Source organism: Tigriopus californicus, chromosome 3 (genome assembly GCF_007210705.1).
Source record: "Tigriopus californicus strain San Diego chromosome 3, Tcal_SD_v2.1, whole genome shotgun sequence".
Classification (NCBI taxonomy): domain Eukaryota; kingdom Metazoa; phylum Arthropoda; class Copepoda; order Harpacticoida; family Harpacticidae; genus Tigriopus; species Tigriopus californicus.
Genome location: NC_081442.1, coordinates 10,052,350 through 10,071,373, shown reverse-complemented (window position 1 = coordinate 10,071,373; position 19,024 = coordinate 10,052,350). Strand labels below are relative to the sequence as shown.

General features: G+C 41.0%; 1 protein-coding gene across 2 annotated transcripts in view; it reads left to right on the top strand.

Moving 5' to 3' along the window:
• LOC131877927 (uncharacterized) overlaps nt 1–11,483 on the top strand; it is a 69,555-nt gene extending 58,072 nt beyond the window's left edge. For both annotated transcript variants that reach the window (XM_059223769.1, XM_059223768.1), the window contains 2 exons: nt 632–880; nt 7,651–11,483. In XM_059223769.1, the coding sequence (XP_059079752.1) occupies nt 632–880; nt 7,651–10,446 (3,045 nt within the window). In that variant the 3' untranslated portion in view covers nt 10,447–11,483. The remainder of the gene's footprint in view (nt 1–631; nt 881–7,650) is intronic.
• Nucleotides 11,484–19,024: the final 7,541 nt, after the last annotated feature.

The window sequence follows — 19,024 nt, the reverse complement described above, 5'->3', positions numbered from 1 at the left end:
GCCTTGTCGTGACATCACTCTTCAGCCTGGATGAGGAATACGTTTTTAGGGAAAGCCTACTTGTACGAGTGTCAATGTCCTTGATCCCGCTAAGAGAGGTAGAGTGGAACAACCAAGGAAGACATTGGAACACCCTGTGCGCGCTTGCAACACATACTACAAGCTCGGTCCAATGGGCACTTTACCTTGGAGATTTTCTTTTATCCTCTCTCCCCCATGAACCAAGTGTGCCACAACCTAAGGAAAGTGCCAATTTAAGAAAGTGCTCTCTCCAATAGAAAGGATGTTCCACTTGAATTGAAGCGAACGAATTGACGTAAAGCACGCACCCTCCCCCTCTGCCAAGCCTAGGCCTATGCAATGGATCTTCGACGGGGATGAGCATATCGAGTCTTTTCTTGTAAATGTCTTTTATGGACTGGCACCCATGTCGGGATCTGCACATTTTCCTCATTCACCTCAGATCTGTCAGGTCCCAATATGTCGGGTCCTAAAATGTAATATTGATAAGTCTTTTGTATTGGTCTTGAAGCGATGAATAATACCCAATTGACCTTGATGGCTGCTGAGAAAATGGGATACGTCTTATTCCTCAGAGAATAATCCGACCATTTCTCTTCTCCCTTTACAGCTCACGTCCGAGTTCCTGATCTTGGAGGTCAGGCCTGAAGACCACGGATCGTTCTTCTGCTCGGCCCAGAATCCAGCGGGCGTGGCCTCCGTCAACTTTACCATCCACGTGAGAGGCGTGGAATCCCAGCCTTCTTTGAGCGCTCCTGGTGAGAACAAAGCGGCTTTGGAGGAGAAGACGTCCAAGGCCAAAGAAAAAGAAGCCTCTGGGAGTGACAAGCAAGACCAAGAAGACGACAGCATGATAAAGGTATTGTTTAGGTTTAGGTTATTGAACGAGCCATACCTATTGGTATTATTCGGGGTTAATCTTCATTTATGAGGAAAAGCATATACCTGAGTGAAGGACTTAAACGTCAGTTTTAGCTCATAACAACAAAATTGATCCATTAGTAACCTTGGGAAAAAGTTATTGCCTTCGTTTTATAGTATAACAAACATACTCCAAAAGATAAGGTTGACAATTCACCATTTTAATATCATTGTTTCGAAAACAGAGAAGTTCCCCATAGCAGACAACTTCAAAATTCACTGGATATCTGGCTAGAACCGGTATGTAAAATCCGTCATGTCGACTGTCCATCACCTTCCCTAGTGTAGTACGCGCTCCCCAGTTTTTTTTTCTTCTTTTGAAAGGTACATCTTATCTTCAGTTTCAAGTCACCAGTAGTCTGTAAAATGATTAAAATAATCTTCATGAGAAACCTGATGTTCATATCCCTACTCAAAGCTAGAACTGGCTGGAAAGACTTCATTTCTCCAAGATTATACATATTAACGGATCACAAGAGCCAAGTGTGGAACAAAGTCCCTAAATGGACACATTTCCTTAGACTCTCACTAAAGTCTGGCTTTCCTTGAAAGGGAAATTTACGACGTGGTCCTTGACGCCCTTTTTTAGCCATTAAATACTGTAGCATGGTCATCATCAGTCATTCAGCCTCAAGGGAACATTGAGAGGGTCCACAAGTGATCTCAAGACGACAAACATGCCTCTCTATCTCTAAAAAAATGAGGAAAAGAGGATGACTATCATATCCTTTGAGCGGGCACTGCCGACCTGATAGTAGATCATCTCTCTTTTTTTTGTGTATGTGTGTGTGTGTGTGGGGGGGGGGGGGGGGGGAGGGAGGGGCAATGGGCGCCATGCTCATTCCTCATTCTGAGCCAGGGACGGCAAAATCAGATTATCCTCCGGGTAGTGCCCAAAATACCGAATTACTGATTTGATGAAATTGCATAATATGTCCAATTTCCAGGGCTAAAATTGTTTTTTTTTTTCGTCTACTTTTTGGATGATGTAGAATTATGACTGGTTAATTTCTCTTCCCTTGAAATATTCGGTCAATGGCTTTGAGCCAACCCTGATCTGCTTGGGTTCTGATATGGGTTTGTTTTACCTTGAGCCGAATTGATATAAGACTGACGACCATCCTTTCTGGTCAGAAGACCAATTCAATATTCTGGCCTCAAACACATGATGCATTTCCTGTGAAGCTGAGATAAATGCAACCCATATATAAAAGCTCACCAAAGAAGGCGGAGAGAGGGCTGGAAAAGGGGAATAAATCTCACCCAAAAGAGGCTCGAAATGCATCGGGATTTCATCATCGGGTTTTGATAGACCCTTGAAATCATGGGTTAGATCGTGGAGTGCAAATCATATAGGCAGTAGTAGTGTTGAGACAGAAAAAGATGTTCGAAAAATGAATACTAAAGTAACTTCATGGACTATAAATAACCACCTGCCGGCTTTGTTCATTAGATTTGACATGCCCGAAAGAGTATGTTTGTGATGGCCTCAGAATACCAGTTTTTAAAGCTTTGAGTTGAATCTCAATGCAAACAAAGCTCTGCTGTTCCAGACAGAGCTAGCTATTTCAATTCCACAATATTTGACATGACTTACATATTGTGTATCACAGTTACCTAGCGTGTAGACGAGGGATTACGTGCCTAAACAAGACGATCACATAACTTGACATTTTCTATCATTTTGTATCATTGTTCCAGTAACCATTTATGTATTGGGTCCTGTAAGAAGCAGCTGTCTGATGATTTGAGAACAAATTTTGGGAGGTCACTGAGGTACTTTTCAATACAGTAGAGGTACTAGAAGACAAGAAACTTTTCAAAGGTTTCAAAAAAGTCTTTTGTAAAAAAAAAAAAATAAAAAAAAAAAAAACTAAGTCAAAAACAGCACTTTTTAGTCCCGAAAATTTCATTTTGAACATGTAAATTACAATGCCACATGTACCATTTGCTTAATGAATAAATGAATTGGAACTCTTATTTGATCCCTTGATAAAGAACTGTTAAGCTTCAAAAGTACGATTGACCTCTCAAAATTTGAAGGTGACGTCATCTTCCTTTCCTGCTTCAATGTCCCAAAAATCTCAGGAGGAAACAAAGTGTATTTAAAAGTTCGTTCAGAAACACCCCAACATTTTGAACTTGAAATCGACGCAACGCTAGAAAATGCCAGGTAATTTTTTGTACATTATTTTGACATACTGTTTCAGAAATTTGTTCCAAAGTCCGTGTAACCTTCGTAGAGACAGATTTCTTCCTTCGGGTTTTTAGCTCTCGTTGTCAAAAGGAGTTTTTTAAGCCTTTAACCCCTAATACCTTGAAGAAAATTTGACAAGTATCATATGCCATTTAAAAATATATCCAAAGAGCGAAGTGTCTTAAACCAGGTTTATACATAGTTATAGAAAAATGAAAGATAGGATAGCGAATTCCAATTCAAAATAATTCATTCATTTTTGTATCAAATCTTTCAATTTACTCGTCAATTTACAATTAACAAAAGCGGTTTGTCAAATTTGGCAGTAACCAAAAGAAGCCGAATGAGAAATTCTTGCGACTCTTTCGTAACACGATCATTTCAAGCCTCAATTTCCAGCTTCTTTTCCTGCCTTCATCTCTCACCTGTCCTTGCAAATTCTTGATTTGACATATCCTCCCTTAGTGACGGTTTTTGACGACTCGCTTGAAAGAAGTCTAACTGTCCTTGACTTGATATTCGTTGGATTATTAGAATGTCATTCAAAGCCCTCTCCTGACAACCCTCCAAATGCAAGTGAGCTGAAGCTTTCTGTATGCAAATTCTCCGGCAAAAAGGCTCTTCTCCCAAACTAGAAGGGTCTTCCTTGACGTCTTTTCAAGCGATTTCACGCGAAGAAAATAATGGGCCTCGTGGTCAGTACTATAGCTCTCTTATCCCTTGTTTTCCATGTCCAATCTGTTGTTGATGGTTCTCTCACTGAAGTTCGTACCAGTTTGTCCTTAGAACACCCAGACAGTTGCTTGGAATTGTTCCACATTAACACGGCCATAGCAACGTTAAAAAGTTGTGTTGTTGGGTTCAACTGAGGTCCAAAATAAACCGAGCTTGTTTTTTATGAACCAAAGTTTTCTCTCTCTTTGTGTCGGTATCACCATCACTCTGAAGTATGCTATTGTGCACATGGAAAGGAACAACCCGTTTTTGGAATTTTGGAACCCAAGTCGAAAGTGACTTCCATTAGCAAAATGGAGGATCAGGAACCATCTGCATGCCTTTGTTTTTTGTTTACGCAAAAAAAAGAATTTCTCGAGCCATTCTTTTTTAATCTAAATGGCGGCCAAGAAACCAAAATCGTACCAATACAACATGCTAATTTCAAAAGATGTCCACTACGGGTGAAAATTGATCCATGAATAGTCTTTACTAATAGACCTCTTTTTACCTAAAAGACCTCTTCCCAGAAAAGGGTAGAAAAATACGCCAAAAAGGTTCAATAATCAACACTTAGTAAAAGTTGCCAAAAAGGGAAGAAAAAAGGTTATCTTGAATCTTCCAAAAAATAATATGTTAAGTAGATTCATAAGGTTTAATGGTATTCATGGGGTCTCTAGAATCAGTATTTGTCGCTGAATAGGTCCAATAACGGGTCTTTTTTGTATTTGGCTTGTGTAATAGAATCAATTCTTTTTTAAGATCAATAGAGACCATGAAATTCTCTCCGCGGAGAGCGTTTTCCCTCTGCTTTCCTTGCCATAAAACAATCAAGTTTGAACGACAGAACAAGATCAGCGGAGCCTCTGACGGGAGAGTATTAATAAAAAGCACCAACGGGATTAAGATTAAGGAAAATATTGGCACTGGAACAAAATCAACTATTCACGATAAGAATACGATCCACATCAGTGATTGTAAAAAGATCAACAAACGAGAAGACAAAATTATATGGCATCCTAAATTTGAACCCGATGATATATATTTTTTTATATTTTATTTAAGGCTAATTCAATAGCAGTAGGTACATAAAAAGGCTAGCATTGGTAGTTTATTAGTAGAGCATTCAATTTCCATTATGCTACCCTTAGTTCGATCTCTGACTAACCGAGTGCAAGCTTCTTTGTGGTATTTGAATTATATCATGAGTAACATACAGCAGGTCATAACTATCATATTATGGAAATTGAATCAGAAGAACACATGTGTTCAGTACTAATCATTAGTAAAAGACATGCCTCCTTTTACCGTTATTCATTCATCAATACGGATTTATTGGTGGGCATGGCATGTGTTAATAAATTAGTTTTTCGGCCTTCCGTAACAATGATTTAGTTGCCATGATCATTGACCAATATTTCAAGATTTGAACGTGGGACGAACTCAAAAGTACAAACATGTACTTGTCCACGGACTTCTAGAGATGTGGACTGCGAACAGAAGCCAAAATTTATTATCATTTCTGTTATTGACTGTGGTTTGGTCGGATACTTTTTTACCATTGATCTTATTCCTCCAAGCTCCTTGGTCTTATTCGGCTGATCGCATTGAGAGCTGCAAGTTATATAACGTTTCAGTTTTGAATCCAAAGCGACAAGTTCCATACCAAATGTAAAAAGACAGGAAAGCCAGGGGTTCCTGAACAAGTCCAAGAAACACAAGGTGTGTATTCTCCCTTTTTTCGTCAGGCTAATAATGTGGATCCCCATGTCGAACTCAGTACATGAATCCAAGAAAAAGTCTACCGTTCTTTCACTTTTTTGAATGCCTCAATAGTGCAGGTCTAATGCTAAAACAAGTGAAAACATAAATTTGTTAGCCTATTTTTATCTTGTCCATACTGAATAAAAGGTGATACCAATTTTGTTCCGAAATTGCGCCAAATTTGCACAAGTTTGATTTGTGGATGGCAATAGATGTGAAATGTGGAAATGATGCCAACCGGAAAGTGTCTTTTGTTTTATTATGCTCACAGAATATTGCGTTTGATCTGCTATTGTCCGTCCAAGCCTAACCGTCAAAACAAACACGTTTGGTGACCTTTCTCACGTAGAGCATTAGAAACAAAAACAAGGATATTATTGGGAGTGGCTCTCGAGGCGTTTTCACGAGGACAAACAATGTTTGTATATAAAAGCTGAAGAAACTTTTGGTTAGGATATTGTAAGAGAAAAAGGAAAACAACCTGTAAAGCAAATATTGCACCTATCCTCTCATTCATTAACCTTCAACAGTAAAGTGAATGAAACCCTTTCCTATTTTACCTTAACCACCTTTCTTTGAGACATTCGGAAAAATGACGCAAGCACGAAAAGAATGCCTTTTTTGTCATTTGTGTAGTATCTTTGAGAAAACCAAACTCCTGCATATTTCCATATCCAATAATCTGGCCACATAACTCCATGCATCCCAGGCACCAGACTCTCCCCCACAGCCATATAAGCATTGCCTTGAGTGCTCAAAGACACATTGTTCCAATCATAGAGTTCTTAATTCTCCACACTTGTGTCCCCTGCAACTGATTTTTGGACACGCTCAAAGTGCGTCCCCGAAAATGCTGGAAAAGACAGAGGAATGCTCTTAAGGACCCAAATACCGAGCATGTAGAACGTGCTTTTCCTTCTTTACCATGGAACGATGGTTCGTGCATCGTGAAATTTTTCTTCGAGAACCCCACAGCTCTCGCAAGTTTTTTAGCCAGGGGAAAAAGTGACTTGCGTTTTCTGACCTTGAGCATCGACTGTTAACTTGTGAATCGCTTTTTTTTCTTTCTTTCTCTCTACTCACGTCATGACCAAAGTTGGTTGTCCTTTCACAGAATTTCAATGTCCCTATTTCCATAGACATTTCAAGGCCCAATGTACTCAAAAGCGAGTGACATTTCCATGAATTCCAAGAACCACGTGGTCGATTCAAGAACGGTCATTTGGGATGAGATATGTCTTGTCCGCTCGAAGAGAAACGGTCGAAAGTCTTTTCTTTCACTGCTCAGCTTTGAAGTGTCCAAAAGACCAGGATCTTGCGGAAGAGATGGACTCGAAAATATTTTCTAAGGGAGAGGCAGAAACAAAACCCAACGTGGTTCTGGATGTGCATGACTCTCCACATGTCTCTTCGTTTTGTGTGAGACTCTGCAAATATGCATAAGTGGGTTTGGTGCGAGCTTGTGCGGAATTCCAAACCCGAAACATGTAACACACACGGCTTTAATTCATTCAAATTTAAAATGCAAGCCATCTGCCAAAGAAAAGAAGAAGGTAGAGTTTGCAAACACAAGAAAAGAGAAAGTAGCAAATAATCCGGGATTCAATTTGAAGAAAGACGTTCCCACAATCCTCCTCGTAGGCAAATTGTTCCGAATCCACGCTGAAGGTTAGAACTTTTTTCGGTTGAAGTGAAAGGAAATGAAAAGGAGACCGCTGAGCTTTTTTCTCCCAATATTTTGGTGGGAGGATTTTTCCATGAAATTGGGATTTAGTTTTTTGTCGCTCTCCAATTGAAACAAAGGCATACAAAATGAAAGAGGATAGCAGTATAGCAGAGCGAGGCCTGACGAAACAAATTGGCCTGTGGGTTCCGGATAAAGAAGGCCTAAAGTTAGAGCGGTCTAATCCAAGAGAGCCAAAGAACGAAAAAGATATAAAAAACTGCCTTCGGCTCTTGGCCGAATTTGTGCATACGTAATGAAGGAAAGAAAGATGTAATGAATTCAAGTGTTTTTTCCCTTTGTATTTCAGGTGGAATACATTTTGGGCTTTGGAGCTGCCGTGGTCATAGTTTTGACGATAATCATCATCTTGATCCTCTACCTCATTCTTCAATGCCGATCCCGACACAAACGAAGAAGAGCGGCTAGAGCAATGGGGATTCACTGTGATAGCAATTCCGGATCGTTCATGGAGCGATCCACGGTAGATTTTATCGTACCCGGTGAGATGGAACTGACGAAGGCCGTTCGAAGTGTGTCCAACTCCACGATGAAGACCACGACCGCGGAATCAAAATCCTTGCTGGAGACGAGCAATACCAAATTGAGTGATAACGGGCTTTCGTCATCGGACGACGACTTTGGCAGTGGTGGAAAGACCAATATTAAGACCAATCTCATCCACAACCAACTGCAACCCATGGCTGCTCATCATTTCTATCCGTACCCTCGGGCCATGAACCAGAACGGGATGATTCCGTTTGGTCAGCCCATAAATTGGAGGCACCCATACACAGCAGTGCCAAATGGGCTGATGCCTGGGGTCCCTCATCCACATTGGCCTCAATTGCGGCCGATGATGCCGCCAACCTACCGGAACCCACCACCACCGACAGGTGCGAAGATGGGATCACCCAATGGCAAGCACGGGATTATGATCGACGGTTCCACTGGGCTTCCATTGTGCCCTTGTTGTGGGGAATCAAATTGGCACCATTTTCACTTTCATCCGGGCATGGCTCAGGCTTATCCAGGTTTCTATCCTCCCCACCCGACCTCCAGTACACTCCCTGGACCAGATCCAAGTGGTCGACCTAGTTCCAATTTGATTGCCAAAAACTTGAACATGCTGCCCAATGAGCCCTACCAACGGCCTGCTTCTGCCATGTACTTCCATCAGACGCAATTCCCGGATGTTTTGTCTGGGACTGGCTGGCGAGATCAGCCGGTTCAATCCGTCATCCACCCTCAAGCCCAGGCTCATCCAGGTGATCATTTCGCAGGTTTTCATTCGTTCCCTTCAAATTACGACCGATTGCAGTCCTCCAGTTCAATGGACGACCTCAAAAGCGGCGCATTAAGTGATGGTGAGGCAGATCGAGTCAACAAGCGATCCAATCGACGGCATCAACTAACTCGACGGTCTTCAACGCTGTCAATGGCGGGCGATCAGCGATGGAGACTAGACTCCGCTGCACCTCATTACGTTACCATATCTCGGGCCTCTCAGCAACACCTTAATCAAATTGGACAGAAGGCCTGGCGTGGGCCTGAAGACCACTTCAAGCCCAACCAAGTGTTTACTCCAGGCAAACTTGAAAAAGATTCTATTCGGCACTCTTCACAGCCCTTCTTGAGTAATGGGAAGCTAGGTTCCAATATCCTCGACTTCGGATCATCTCCGACCAACGGTCCACCACCACCGTCATCTTCAATGGCCTCTGGTGTGAGTCTTATAGTCAATCGACAGTCCCTCACACACGGGCCAAAATCGAGTTCTGTCAGGAAATCGAGCCTTAGTGGTCCTCCACCTCAGGCATCAAAGGCTCAACTCGAGCGATTGAATTACAAGACATGTGCGGTAATGCCCAAGTTCAAGGACCTCGTTCCACAGCCTCGCTACCAAAAACCGGTGTCAGAACAGGCATCTCATATAGCCAACGATGAGTATCTGTTCCCAGATTTGCCTCCACCGCCAGATGCACTACTTGACGATGATTCGACAAAAGGTGTACATTTTAAGGATGCCAATTTGGCGAGTTCGCGGTCCTCAAGCCTTGATGATCTTCAGCAATGGGTAACATCTGCTGCCGATATCACTGCTGCCGCCAATAAGGCTGCAGCTAAAGCGGTCAATGGGTTCAATACTCTTCCTAGCAACATGGCCTCCAACTACCATCCAGCTTATCTCAATTACCCCATGCAGTATCCGTCTCAAGATGCTCATCTGGATCAAATACAGTTAGCCTTGAATGGAGTTAGGCGCCATCGGACCCCTGAGGCTAACCATCAGCATTCCAATCACCTCCGCAAGGGTTCTGGAGCGGTGAAAGTTGATCTTACATTTGCAGATAAAAGCATACGAAGGCCAGATAGCGCACCAGACTTGGCACAAGACGAGATGGGCTCACAATCCTCCCACGTGTCTCCTTTCCACCAACAAAGCCAACTTCATCGCCGACCAGGTGGACTAAAGCAGAAGTCCTTGGGCCGAGCGTGCTCCATTGACAGTCGAAAAGCCAATGTCAAAAAGATTGGCTGTTCTCCTGGGAAAGGCAAACATGTCATGTTTACCGGAGTTAGTGACGCTGACAGCCCTTCTGAGACTCACGACGAGGAGGATCCGGTCGAAGTTGAAACAGATGCAACAAAGGCGAGGTGCTTTGACAAGGATGTTTGGGTATTACGCCAAGACAACCCCGAACTAGCCAAGAAGAAACAGAAAAAGCAAGAGTTCGACTCGATTCCAGTCTCCGGAATTGTCGTGGCTCAACCTCAACCATGCCCGATTACTTCTCCATCCCAGTTTACTATGAAACCAATGCCACTTCCACCCCTACCACATGGGGCTCCGTTGGGGACGATCACAGCACCCATGAACTTGAATGGAGCAGGAGTGATGGTTGGTATCTCATCAGATGATAAACCTGAGAGACCTCCCAAACCGGCCCCACCCCCGAGAACCACTCCTCAACTTCCGCCACGAGCTCCAAATCCCGCATTGCAGAGGGCGGCTAATCAACCCGGAGGCGGACAACAGAGCGTGAGTGAAAGTCCAGATGAAGGTTATCACGAGGACGGTGACCCTGGAAGTGAAGTGCTCTGACGGAGGCAGACTGCTCAGGATTTGAGGCGAAGCATATCGTTAACCAAGTCACGATTCTCCAATGGTCCGGCTAAATAAAATATTAATCATACCATTCCAGGGAACCGACATTGGACCAAACACACCGTCTCCAAGTGGCGCATATTTACTTGGTGTGTGGGGATCTGGTCGAATAATGGGACCACTATGTGGGAATAGGCAAGACAAACAGGAATCCGAAATTACCATACAAAGACAGTCTTGTCAGTGAAGGACCGACAAAAATGAAAATACCAAAGTTTCCTCTTCTGGTATTCACAAACACTTCCTCCATGTCCTCGTCACTTGGCCGGGACAGCGTGTCCCAAAACAAAAATAAGCTAAAAGAACAAGAGGCCGATCCCATTAATGAGAAGAGCGATCCTCGGAGACAAGGGAGGTCTCATTATTCAAGATGGTCTTTTACACACTTTCTCCCATCCATCTACGTACATACCGTGCGAGGCATCAGGAGCGAAGGATGGAACTCGTATGGGCCACCCTGAACCCTCGATCTCCCACCAGAGCCCAGAAGAGTGATAATGAATTATCTGGCATCTAACGGATCGAAAAAAAACTGCTTTGATTACTTACGTACACATACACGACGCAGTCTCAAGGCGAAAGCAATCAAATCCTCATACTCCTACTCCATCCACTGCCAAATTGGAAAGGGACCTTCGCCAGAGAACAAAGAGCTGCTCTCTACAAAGTTGTGGGCATTCATGCTTGTATACATACATTCATATATACATTCCTGCACGACCTCTCCTCTCGCTTACATGAGAGTGGAAATGAGAGACGACGGATCTCAATTTATTTACCAATGGTTCCTCTGAAGATTTACCTGAAGAGGTAGAAAAAGTTCTTTGATCGGGTGCTTACTGCACCTTGATCTCCAACTACATCCCACCCGCCAAAAATATCGCATTTTCTAGTCCTCTGACTTTCTTGAAATAGACCTATCATCCATCAATATTGATCGTATCCCGGACTTATTCTCGTGGAAATTCCATCCTTTATAGGTTCATTTTTCATAAGAAAGTCCAGGGATCAACTTGATTCCCAGATTTGGGTTTGTCGACTGACGCATGGGGTTTTCTCATAACTTTTCATTATTCACGAAGGAAACAGGAAACGAGTAGCTCAGGTAACACTGCTGCTATGTGTTCAAAACCTTTTTGACTAATTCATGAGCCAGGCTGTAAAATTTGGATTTCATTTTTTGTTCCAAGTTCTTACATTTTTTCATACAGAACGAAGGAATACGAGTGGATGACGAGACACATCAGATGAACAAGAGTTATGGTCTTGACAAAGACGTACATAGGGTTTTTCGAGGCTAAGGTCCGGGGGGGAACACGGGTTGAGCCTCACCCTGTTGGTGATTTTCATTTCTCGAGGATCATTGGGTGTGCTCTATGCATATTGCGGGATATGAAAGTAAACCAAGAGAGATTTTGTAAAACGTCCTGCTGGAACCTTCCCCCTTTTCAATTGCTTGGTTACGTTACAAGTAACTACGGAAAATAGTGCAGATTTGAGGCTTGAGATTCAATCAAAGGCGTGGTAAGCTGGCTACTGAAGGTCTTCCGTGCCTTTGACCGAACTCCGTGTGAAAGGTGGAAGGCCTAAGGACCTAGCAAGTGCGACCTTAGATTTAGAGAGGCTTTTCCATACATCTCCTTTTCACCCAAACTTTAGCAAAATTGGGGACAAGGACAACTAAAAACTTTTTGCCTCTCGTCGTTTTCCGTTCCTTTTCAGATAAATGTTCCACGAATGTTTTCGTTTCAATTTTTCTGGCCCCTCGAATGAGATAAAAGGACGCTCTCAAGCAAGTACAAATCTTACCAAACACATCTGTTTTTGTTTTTGGAAGTGAAGCATGGAAGGGATTTCAGATTCTCCATGGTATTACCATGTTTTATGGTATAAATACGAAAGTTTTAGTGCAGGCTCTTAAGGTGACGATGGTTCCAATGAGCTGGGAAAGACGTGGTATTACTCTCCTCATTACAGAAATGACATCTCAAAGCCCCGTTGAAAATGCATTTTTGCATGTCTTAGTTCAGACGCCATGAATAGAGTGACCAAGTTTGACAAAGAACTTAGAACAGAAAATGTTAGTCTTGATGATCCTTGGTTTATTGAACACAAAGTTTGGTCGTTCAGAGTAACAATTGCTCTGAAGGCAAAGTGCAGCAATGAACCGTCTGTTTTTAGGAGTGCATTTTTCGTAAGAAAGGGCAAAAGCAATGGGTCAAAACTGCACTTTTAGTTGCATGCAACTAACCTTTTTACTTCGCAGAATTTAGATTTCTCTAAGGACTTCCGAGACTCCCCATGATCTCACTACGATATTTTCATTCCAAGAGCGAATCAATAAAACATAGCAACAAAGCAATTTGAAACTGCATAATCAGCCCATACTAAATCGAATATTTACCTCCTATTTTTGGTACAGTGGCCAGGTTGGCTTTACCGATATTTGAATGCGCTGCGCAATCTTCTTTCATCGTTCAATCTTAAAACAGCTTTTGTTCTCGATGTTCAGAGTGCGGAGCAAAAACTTCAATAGCTTCTTACTTTTTGCCTCTGGCCCTCGAAAATGTTGAAGGTTCTTTACATATGTATGGTAAGTTTGGCCTTTCTTGGCATAGGAATATCACTTACACACATTATGTGGAAACAAGTGTCCTCGTTGGAACCGAATCGCAGTCAAAGCTTGTGACTGTAGGCCTTGACGTTCATTTTCTTCAGGAAACATTCAAAAGAATGCGATAAATGTCAGTGCATCCTCAAGTGTCTTCATACAATCCAATGGCAACTGCAACGAATGTGGAGGAGCCAGAATAACTTGCAAGGCATTAGCTTTGCAAAAATGACACAAAGGTGCATTAAATTTACGTGAAGATCACATGCACTGCAGATGTAATCTTGGTATCATTGGAACGTCCTGAATCGATAAGATCTCAAATCCGGATCAGATTGGAATGAAGCATTTAAAATACGTTGACCACACTTGCTTTTCATTTGAGGGAATGGAACAAGCTTGTAATGCGTTCATAACGGCCCAAATCTAAGGCTCGTTGGGGTGAACTATTTTCAAGTCGCTTTTCAAAAAGGGACCATTTGTCAAAACAACGCTCGTAGTTCACTTGGGTTGAATGCGGCTCGTCGTTGTCTCAGAAAGCTAATGGTCCACGCTTTAAAAGTAGACGGTTAGCTCTACTTCCGGGGCCGGAAAGGCTTAGAAACCATCCCAGACGCCCAAGTTTCCTCATCCGAGTAATTGAGCACATCTTCGGATCTAAAGCTTCCGAGTCCATCAGTGTGAGCAAATTTCTTGCCAACATTTGGGAAAGTACTAATTCAACAAACCGAGAGCGGTTCACTGTGCTACTCCACCGAGTCAAAGTGATTGGATATTGGCTTCAAACTATGCGCTATTCGGATTGGCTCGTTCTGGACCAGGGAGTTCGTTGGTTGCCCAATCTAAAATCTGATCATTGAGGCAGCCAATTTCGGTTCCACTTGGCAAAGGTCCAAATGTGTTGCAAAGAAAAAGCTGCTCACAGCATTATCGCATGCAAGGGTGTGACCAAACGAATAAATTATCTATCACAAAGTGGTCAATGGATGGACCAAGATCTCGGCCATAGTTTAGCTCAAATCAACTTTACAAAGCTTGAGATTCCATGACTATAACTTGTCTGATGTGCATGATATAAAGTTCAATTCTTTGGTTATTCTAATTGTATATAATTGTCAAATCAACACTTAGACTTCAAGTTCATTTTTTTTTTTTATTTCATGATAATTTTATTATAATTGATGTCATTTATCATTCTTTTAAGTTCCTTCCTCACGGATTCTTTACTTATTGTCACATTTAGTGACAATATCAATACTGAAATGGCTTAGCCAGCATTCATCATCAGAGGTGCGCTTACTTCGTGCAAATGATTAACCAAAGTTCAAAAGAAATTCAATAAACAGCCCTCTTTAGCGATCTCAGCCACGATATGTGTTTAATGCTCTTCTAGTCATGGAACCACAATTGAACAAAGAAAACACGAAAAAATTAAAACATACCTCTCTCGGCCCTTCCAACATATATTTTCGAAAGTGAAGCACCATACAAGAGCAATTGAAACAGAAATGATTAATATTCAAATAAGACATAGTTATGATACGGAAAAAGTTTGAGAGTAAACAAACTATTTCTGAAAAAACTTCAATAAAATCTAGAACAATGTCGTTGCTTCCTCCGGCTATATTTATATTAGATTAGTAATAAAACAGCTATTATGGATACTGCTTGATTATGCAAAGACGTCGCAGTTCTGTTAATTTTTGTCGAAACATTAAATTATTAATGAAATCATCGCTCTACATCTTTTCAAGGAGCTTACAGTGCATTGAAATGACGTTTTCATTCATGTGTTCACTTCAAGCTGAGACGTGAAATGTGTTTTTGCAAAACTTTCACCATTCAAAACCATCAAGTAAGATACATGAGGGAAAACTGCCATCTGGAGGAGGGATTTTTCTTCGATAATGTACAGAGTGCGTGAACAAAATCTGAATACTCAGTAGGATAAGCTCGCTCAACGATAACATTGGGTGATCTTTTTAATAAAAGCGAAAATGGAGTCTGAATTGGCATAGAAACATCAAATTTTCAATTTGCTCCACGCTGGAGCCTGAATTCCAGGTATATCTAAGGTCATCAAAGTCTCCAGAACTAATGTCTATGCCGTGAGGAAAACATTGGATGACAAGGGAGATCCAGAAAGGCCAACAATAAGTAGTCAAAGGAGTTTGATGGACACCTCAAAGTAAAAATTGATAAGGACCCCACAATCAGCATAAGGTGCCTCTCCAATGAGCTGCAGGTGTCTGAGGCCTGAGTCAAGAAGGCAGTGAGAGAGGACTTGGGCCTGAAAAGCCATGTCAGGACTGTCAGGTACTTGCCGACTACAGCCACAAAGAAGAGGCTAATCAGGTGAAGAAGTCTTCATTTTCCTGTAGAACAATGGCTTCATTGTAAAGACAGATTTTTTCCTGACCCAGAAGCTCTCTTCAGGCGTGGAGCGAATCGGAAATTTGATTCTTCTTTGCCAATTCAGACTCCATGTTCTACTTTATCAAAAAAGATCACTAAATATTATCGTTGAGCGATTTTATTCTTTTTCCAACAAAAGAAACCATAGGTCTCTAGCTATCCTAGAAAGCAGGAAACTAAAATTCTACTGAGTGTTAAGATTTTGCTTACGGACCCCGCATTGAGAAACTTATATGGCGTTAGCATTTTTCCTCTCTTCCTGCAAAAATTGCGACAATGAAAACATGTTAAGATTAAAATGATGACAATATTAGGAACATCCAGCGACCAGATGCAAAGAAGCCAAAATCAACCAAAGTTCAGTACATGTCCTGACTTAATTAGTAGAGATTAGAGCTGTGCATCGGATCCGATTTTTCGAATTCGGATGGGATTGAACATTTCGTTCGGATTCAGATTGGGGAATGGAAAAAGTCGGATTGGGTTCCGATCCGATTCAAGTTCAAAATTGCCAAAAAAACTAGATAAATGTAAATTTGTTTTGAGAATCGTTTCTTTCACAACTCTCAAAATGCGAGGGAAATCAAAAAGCATCAAAGTTAAAATCTATGAATGGCCTTACTATCTTGGAAGCTATCACAATTGTGTGGCAATCTCATACAAATAAAGAAACCCAAAATTTCAGATAATAAGAAAAGGATCAAGGTATTTGCGGTCCATACAGTCAATATTAGGAAAAAGGAAATTATAATACCGCTGCATATCAAGCTTTGATAACAGAATTATATTCAAGAGCATTACAATTGAAGCATATTTCATAAAGACAAGTTATGCTATGCTATTATTGTTACAAAAAAGTGCATCATTGTAACCGGAAGATTATATTTTGACTAAGGCAACTCCACCCAATCACATCATTTCAAAACGTTTAAGTGGCATTAAGACACATTTAGTTAAAGTTAAAGAAGTTCTTTTAATGTTAATTGGGTGAAAAAATCAGACTTGAATCAGATTTTGCAAAATATTTTGGATTTTAATCTGATTAAGCACATAATTCAACTTTTGGAGAAAACAAATCAGATTCGGATTCGTTCGAATTGGGCAAAGTTCTCGGATTTGGATTCAGATTCGGATTGAGCAAAAAATTTCGGATTCGGGTTCGGTCGGATTGGGAAAAAATCTCGGATTTGGATTACAAAAAATCACCTCGGATGGGATTTGGAGACCCTGTTAGGATCCGATGCACAGCTCTAGTAGAGATGCAATGAATCGAATAACTTCCAACAGTCTAGGTATCTAATATCAATCATGCAGTTTTTTTAACCATCATCATTACAGAATTGTCGCTCTCTTCGATATCTTGTTATCTATTTTTTAAGTAAATAAAAATTAAATAAATTTTAGCGTTTGCATTTTTGGGCCGTGCAAAAGAAGGGAAGACGTTGTGACAGGATCAAAGAGGATTTAATGCTGCTGAAAGCTTTAATCAACTTGGTCTTTTTGAAATTTGTTATTGCCGGGCTCGGAGAAAACGTTTTAAAATTTTAAATTAATTTCAAATTTTTTGGAGGTTTTTGTCAGCAAACAATACATCATTTGGTGCTTTCAAAAACATTTCTTGATTACTTGGCGCTCAAAAAAAGTTTTTACAGTCCTAGTTATCATAGATATTGAGGATCGGCAATGATTCTTGTAGGTTGAATCAACAACCAACTCTCTCCAGCAGTTTAAGTCCTTTGCAAACAACATAACGACCTCCCAAATGGGTATTTCCAGATTAAACTATAAATCAAGTTGGCAATAAGCCCTCTCTTATGGACCTACAGAGAAGTGTATTACTCATCGTGTTGTCCAACTGGTAAAGTGGAAAATCTCTTTTCGTAGATTTCATGGACCATGGATGGAGTATTTATCAGGCAACATACTTGAACAAATCTAAAACTGATTTATAACACTTTTCAAGGGGAAAATTTGAAAATTTTTGCAAAGAGGACAATCTAAAATTTAGTTCTCTTGGAGTTCATTGAATGAACGCAAGAAAAGAAGTTCAAAGAGCTGTTCCTAATCTAAGCATTCGTGAAGAACAATTCGACCCTTGATCGTTAAGTCAACATGAATGAAAAAACGAAATCAGCAACTTTCTTTCTCGTGGCGAGACCCAACTTCAATCCAAAAAAGAACAAGAGATTCGACTGTAGTACATAACTAGACCGCAAATTGGATTTCGCTCATATGAGAAATTCTTGCAAAATTTGTCTGACCTGGCCTCAAGGGTTGTCTGTCCAACGAAGCTTTGGAAGTAGCCTCAAAAGTTTATATATTCTTCTACCATTGGAGCTCACAACGAGGCTCTTCAGTGGAAATAAAAGTTTAGGAAGCCACTGAAGTTGAGCTTTTCCAAGTTGGTCGACGTCGTCATCCAGTGAAAAGAAGAAATGCGAGAGCTCTGCGGGAAAGACGATGTAGTTGAGAGCTTCCCAAAAATGTGCGGACGAACGAACCATTTTGCTGCAGTTTTCCTTTTCAGATGCCAATGTGAGAATTGGCATCACATGAACCAAGACACGATGGGGCATGTAATCTGCTTCGAAACGGGCTCAATGGACTGAGAGAGACGACGCTTTCTGCGACAATGACTGTAGGTAAGGAGATGATCCTGGGGATGGATTTGCACGGAAATGGAAGATCTGCATTGTTTCTTTGCCTCAAGAAAGATCTGCTAGTTCTGAACATCTGGAACACAGGCTTGGTAAGGCTTAGTTGGACCCATTTTCAATCGGTATTCTGAAGAGGTAAGCGTAATTTCAAATAATGGCATTAAGACATGAATGCAATCATATTTTGTTACCAGTATATAATGTTCGGGATTGTGATCTTTGAAATTCTTTGATCACGATAACATCAATAGTTTACATTAATCAATCAAAACCTTTATTTAATCTGATGCAAGCAAAATCAAGCAAAAAAAGATGTGCTTGGTTATTCCCTTGAAACTTGATACGCAAGGCGGGTAACAACATTTTAGTAAATAGTCAAATATTTAAACTATATTTGATCGAAAAATTCAAAATATTAAAAAAGATAATCAATTAATTCTGAAGTGCAAATATGGCCTGTCTTCTGGGATGGTCATGTCGACGGGTGACAATAAAAATAGTTTCGACTGTAGTAGATAGCTAGACCGCGAATTGGAACCGGGAGTAGGCTATCAAAACTTTTCGAAGCTATCTTGGAAAAGAATTAACCCCGATATTTTTCACTCTTTTTGAAATAGGGATTGATTTTGGGCTCGCTTCTTTCTAATGATCCTGAATCTAAGGTTTCAAATTCAGGTATCTAGTGAGTTGGTGGCTTGAATGACTGTTTTTGATGAAACCAAACAACGCAAGAGAAGTGGATTAATCTGACATCCTGTTGCTGACTCCTTAAAAATGTTCAAAACAAAATTTCATTTCGGTTGGTTGGTGTGTTGTCTCTCCCCACAAGCTA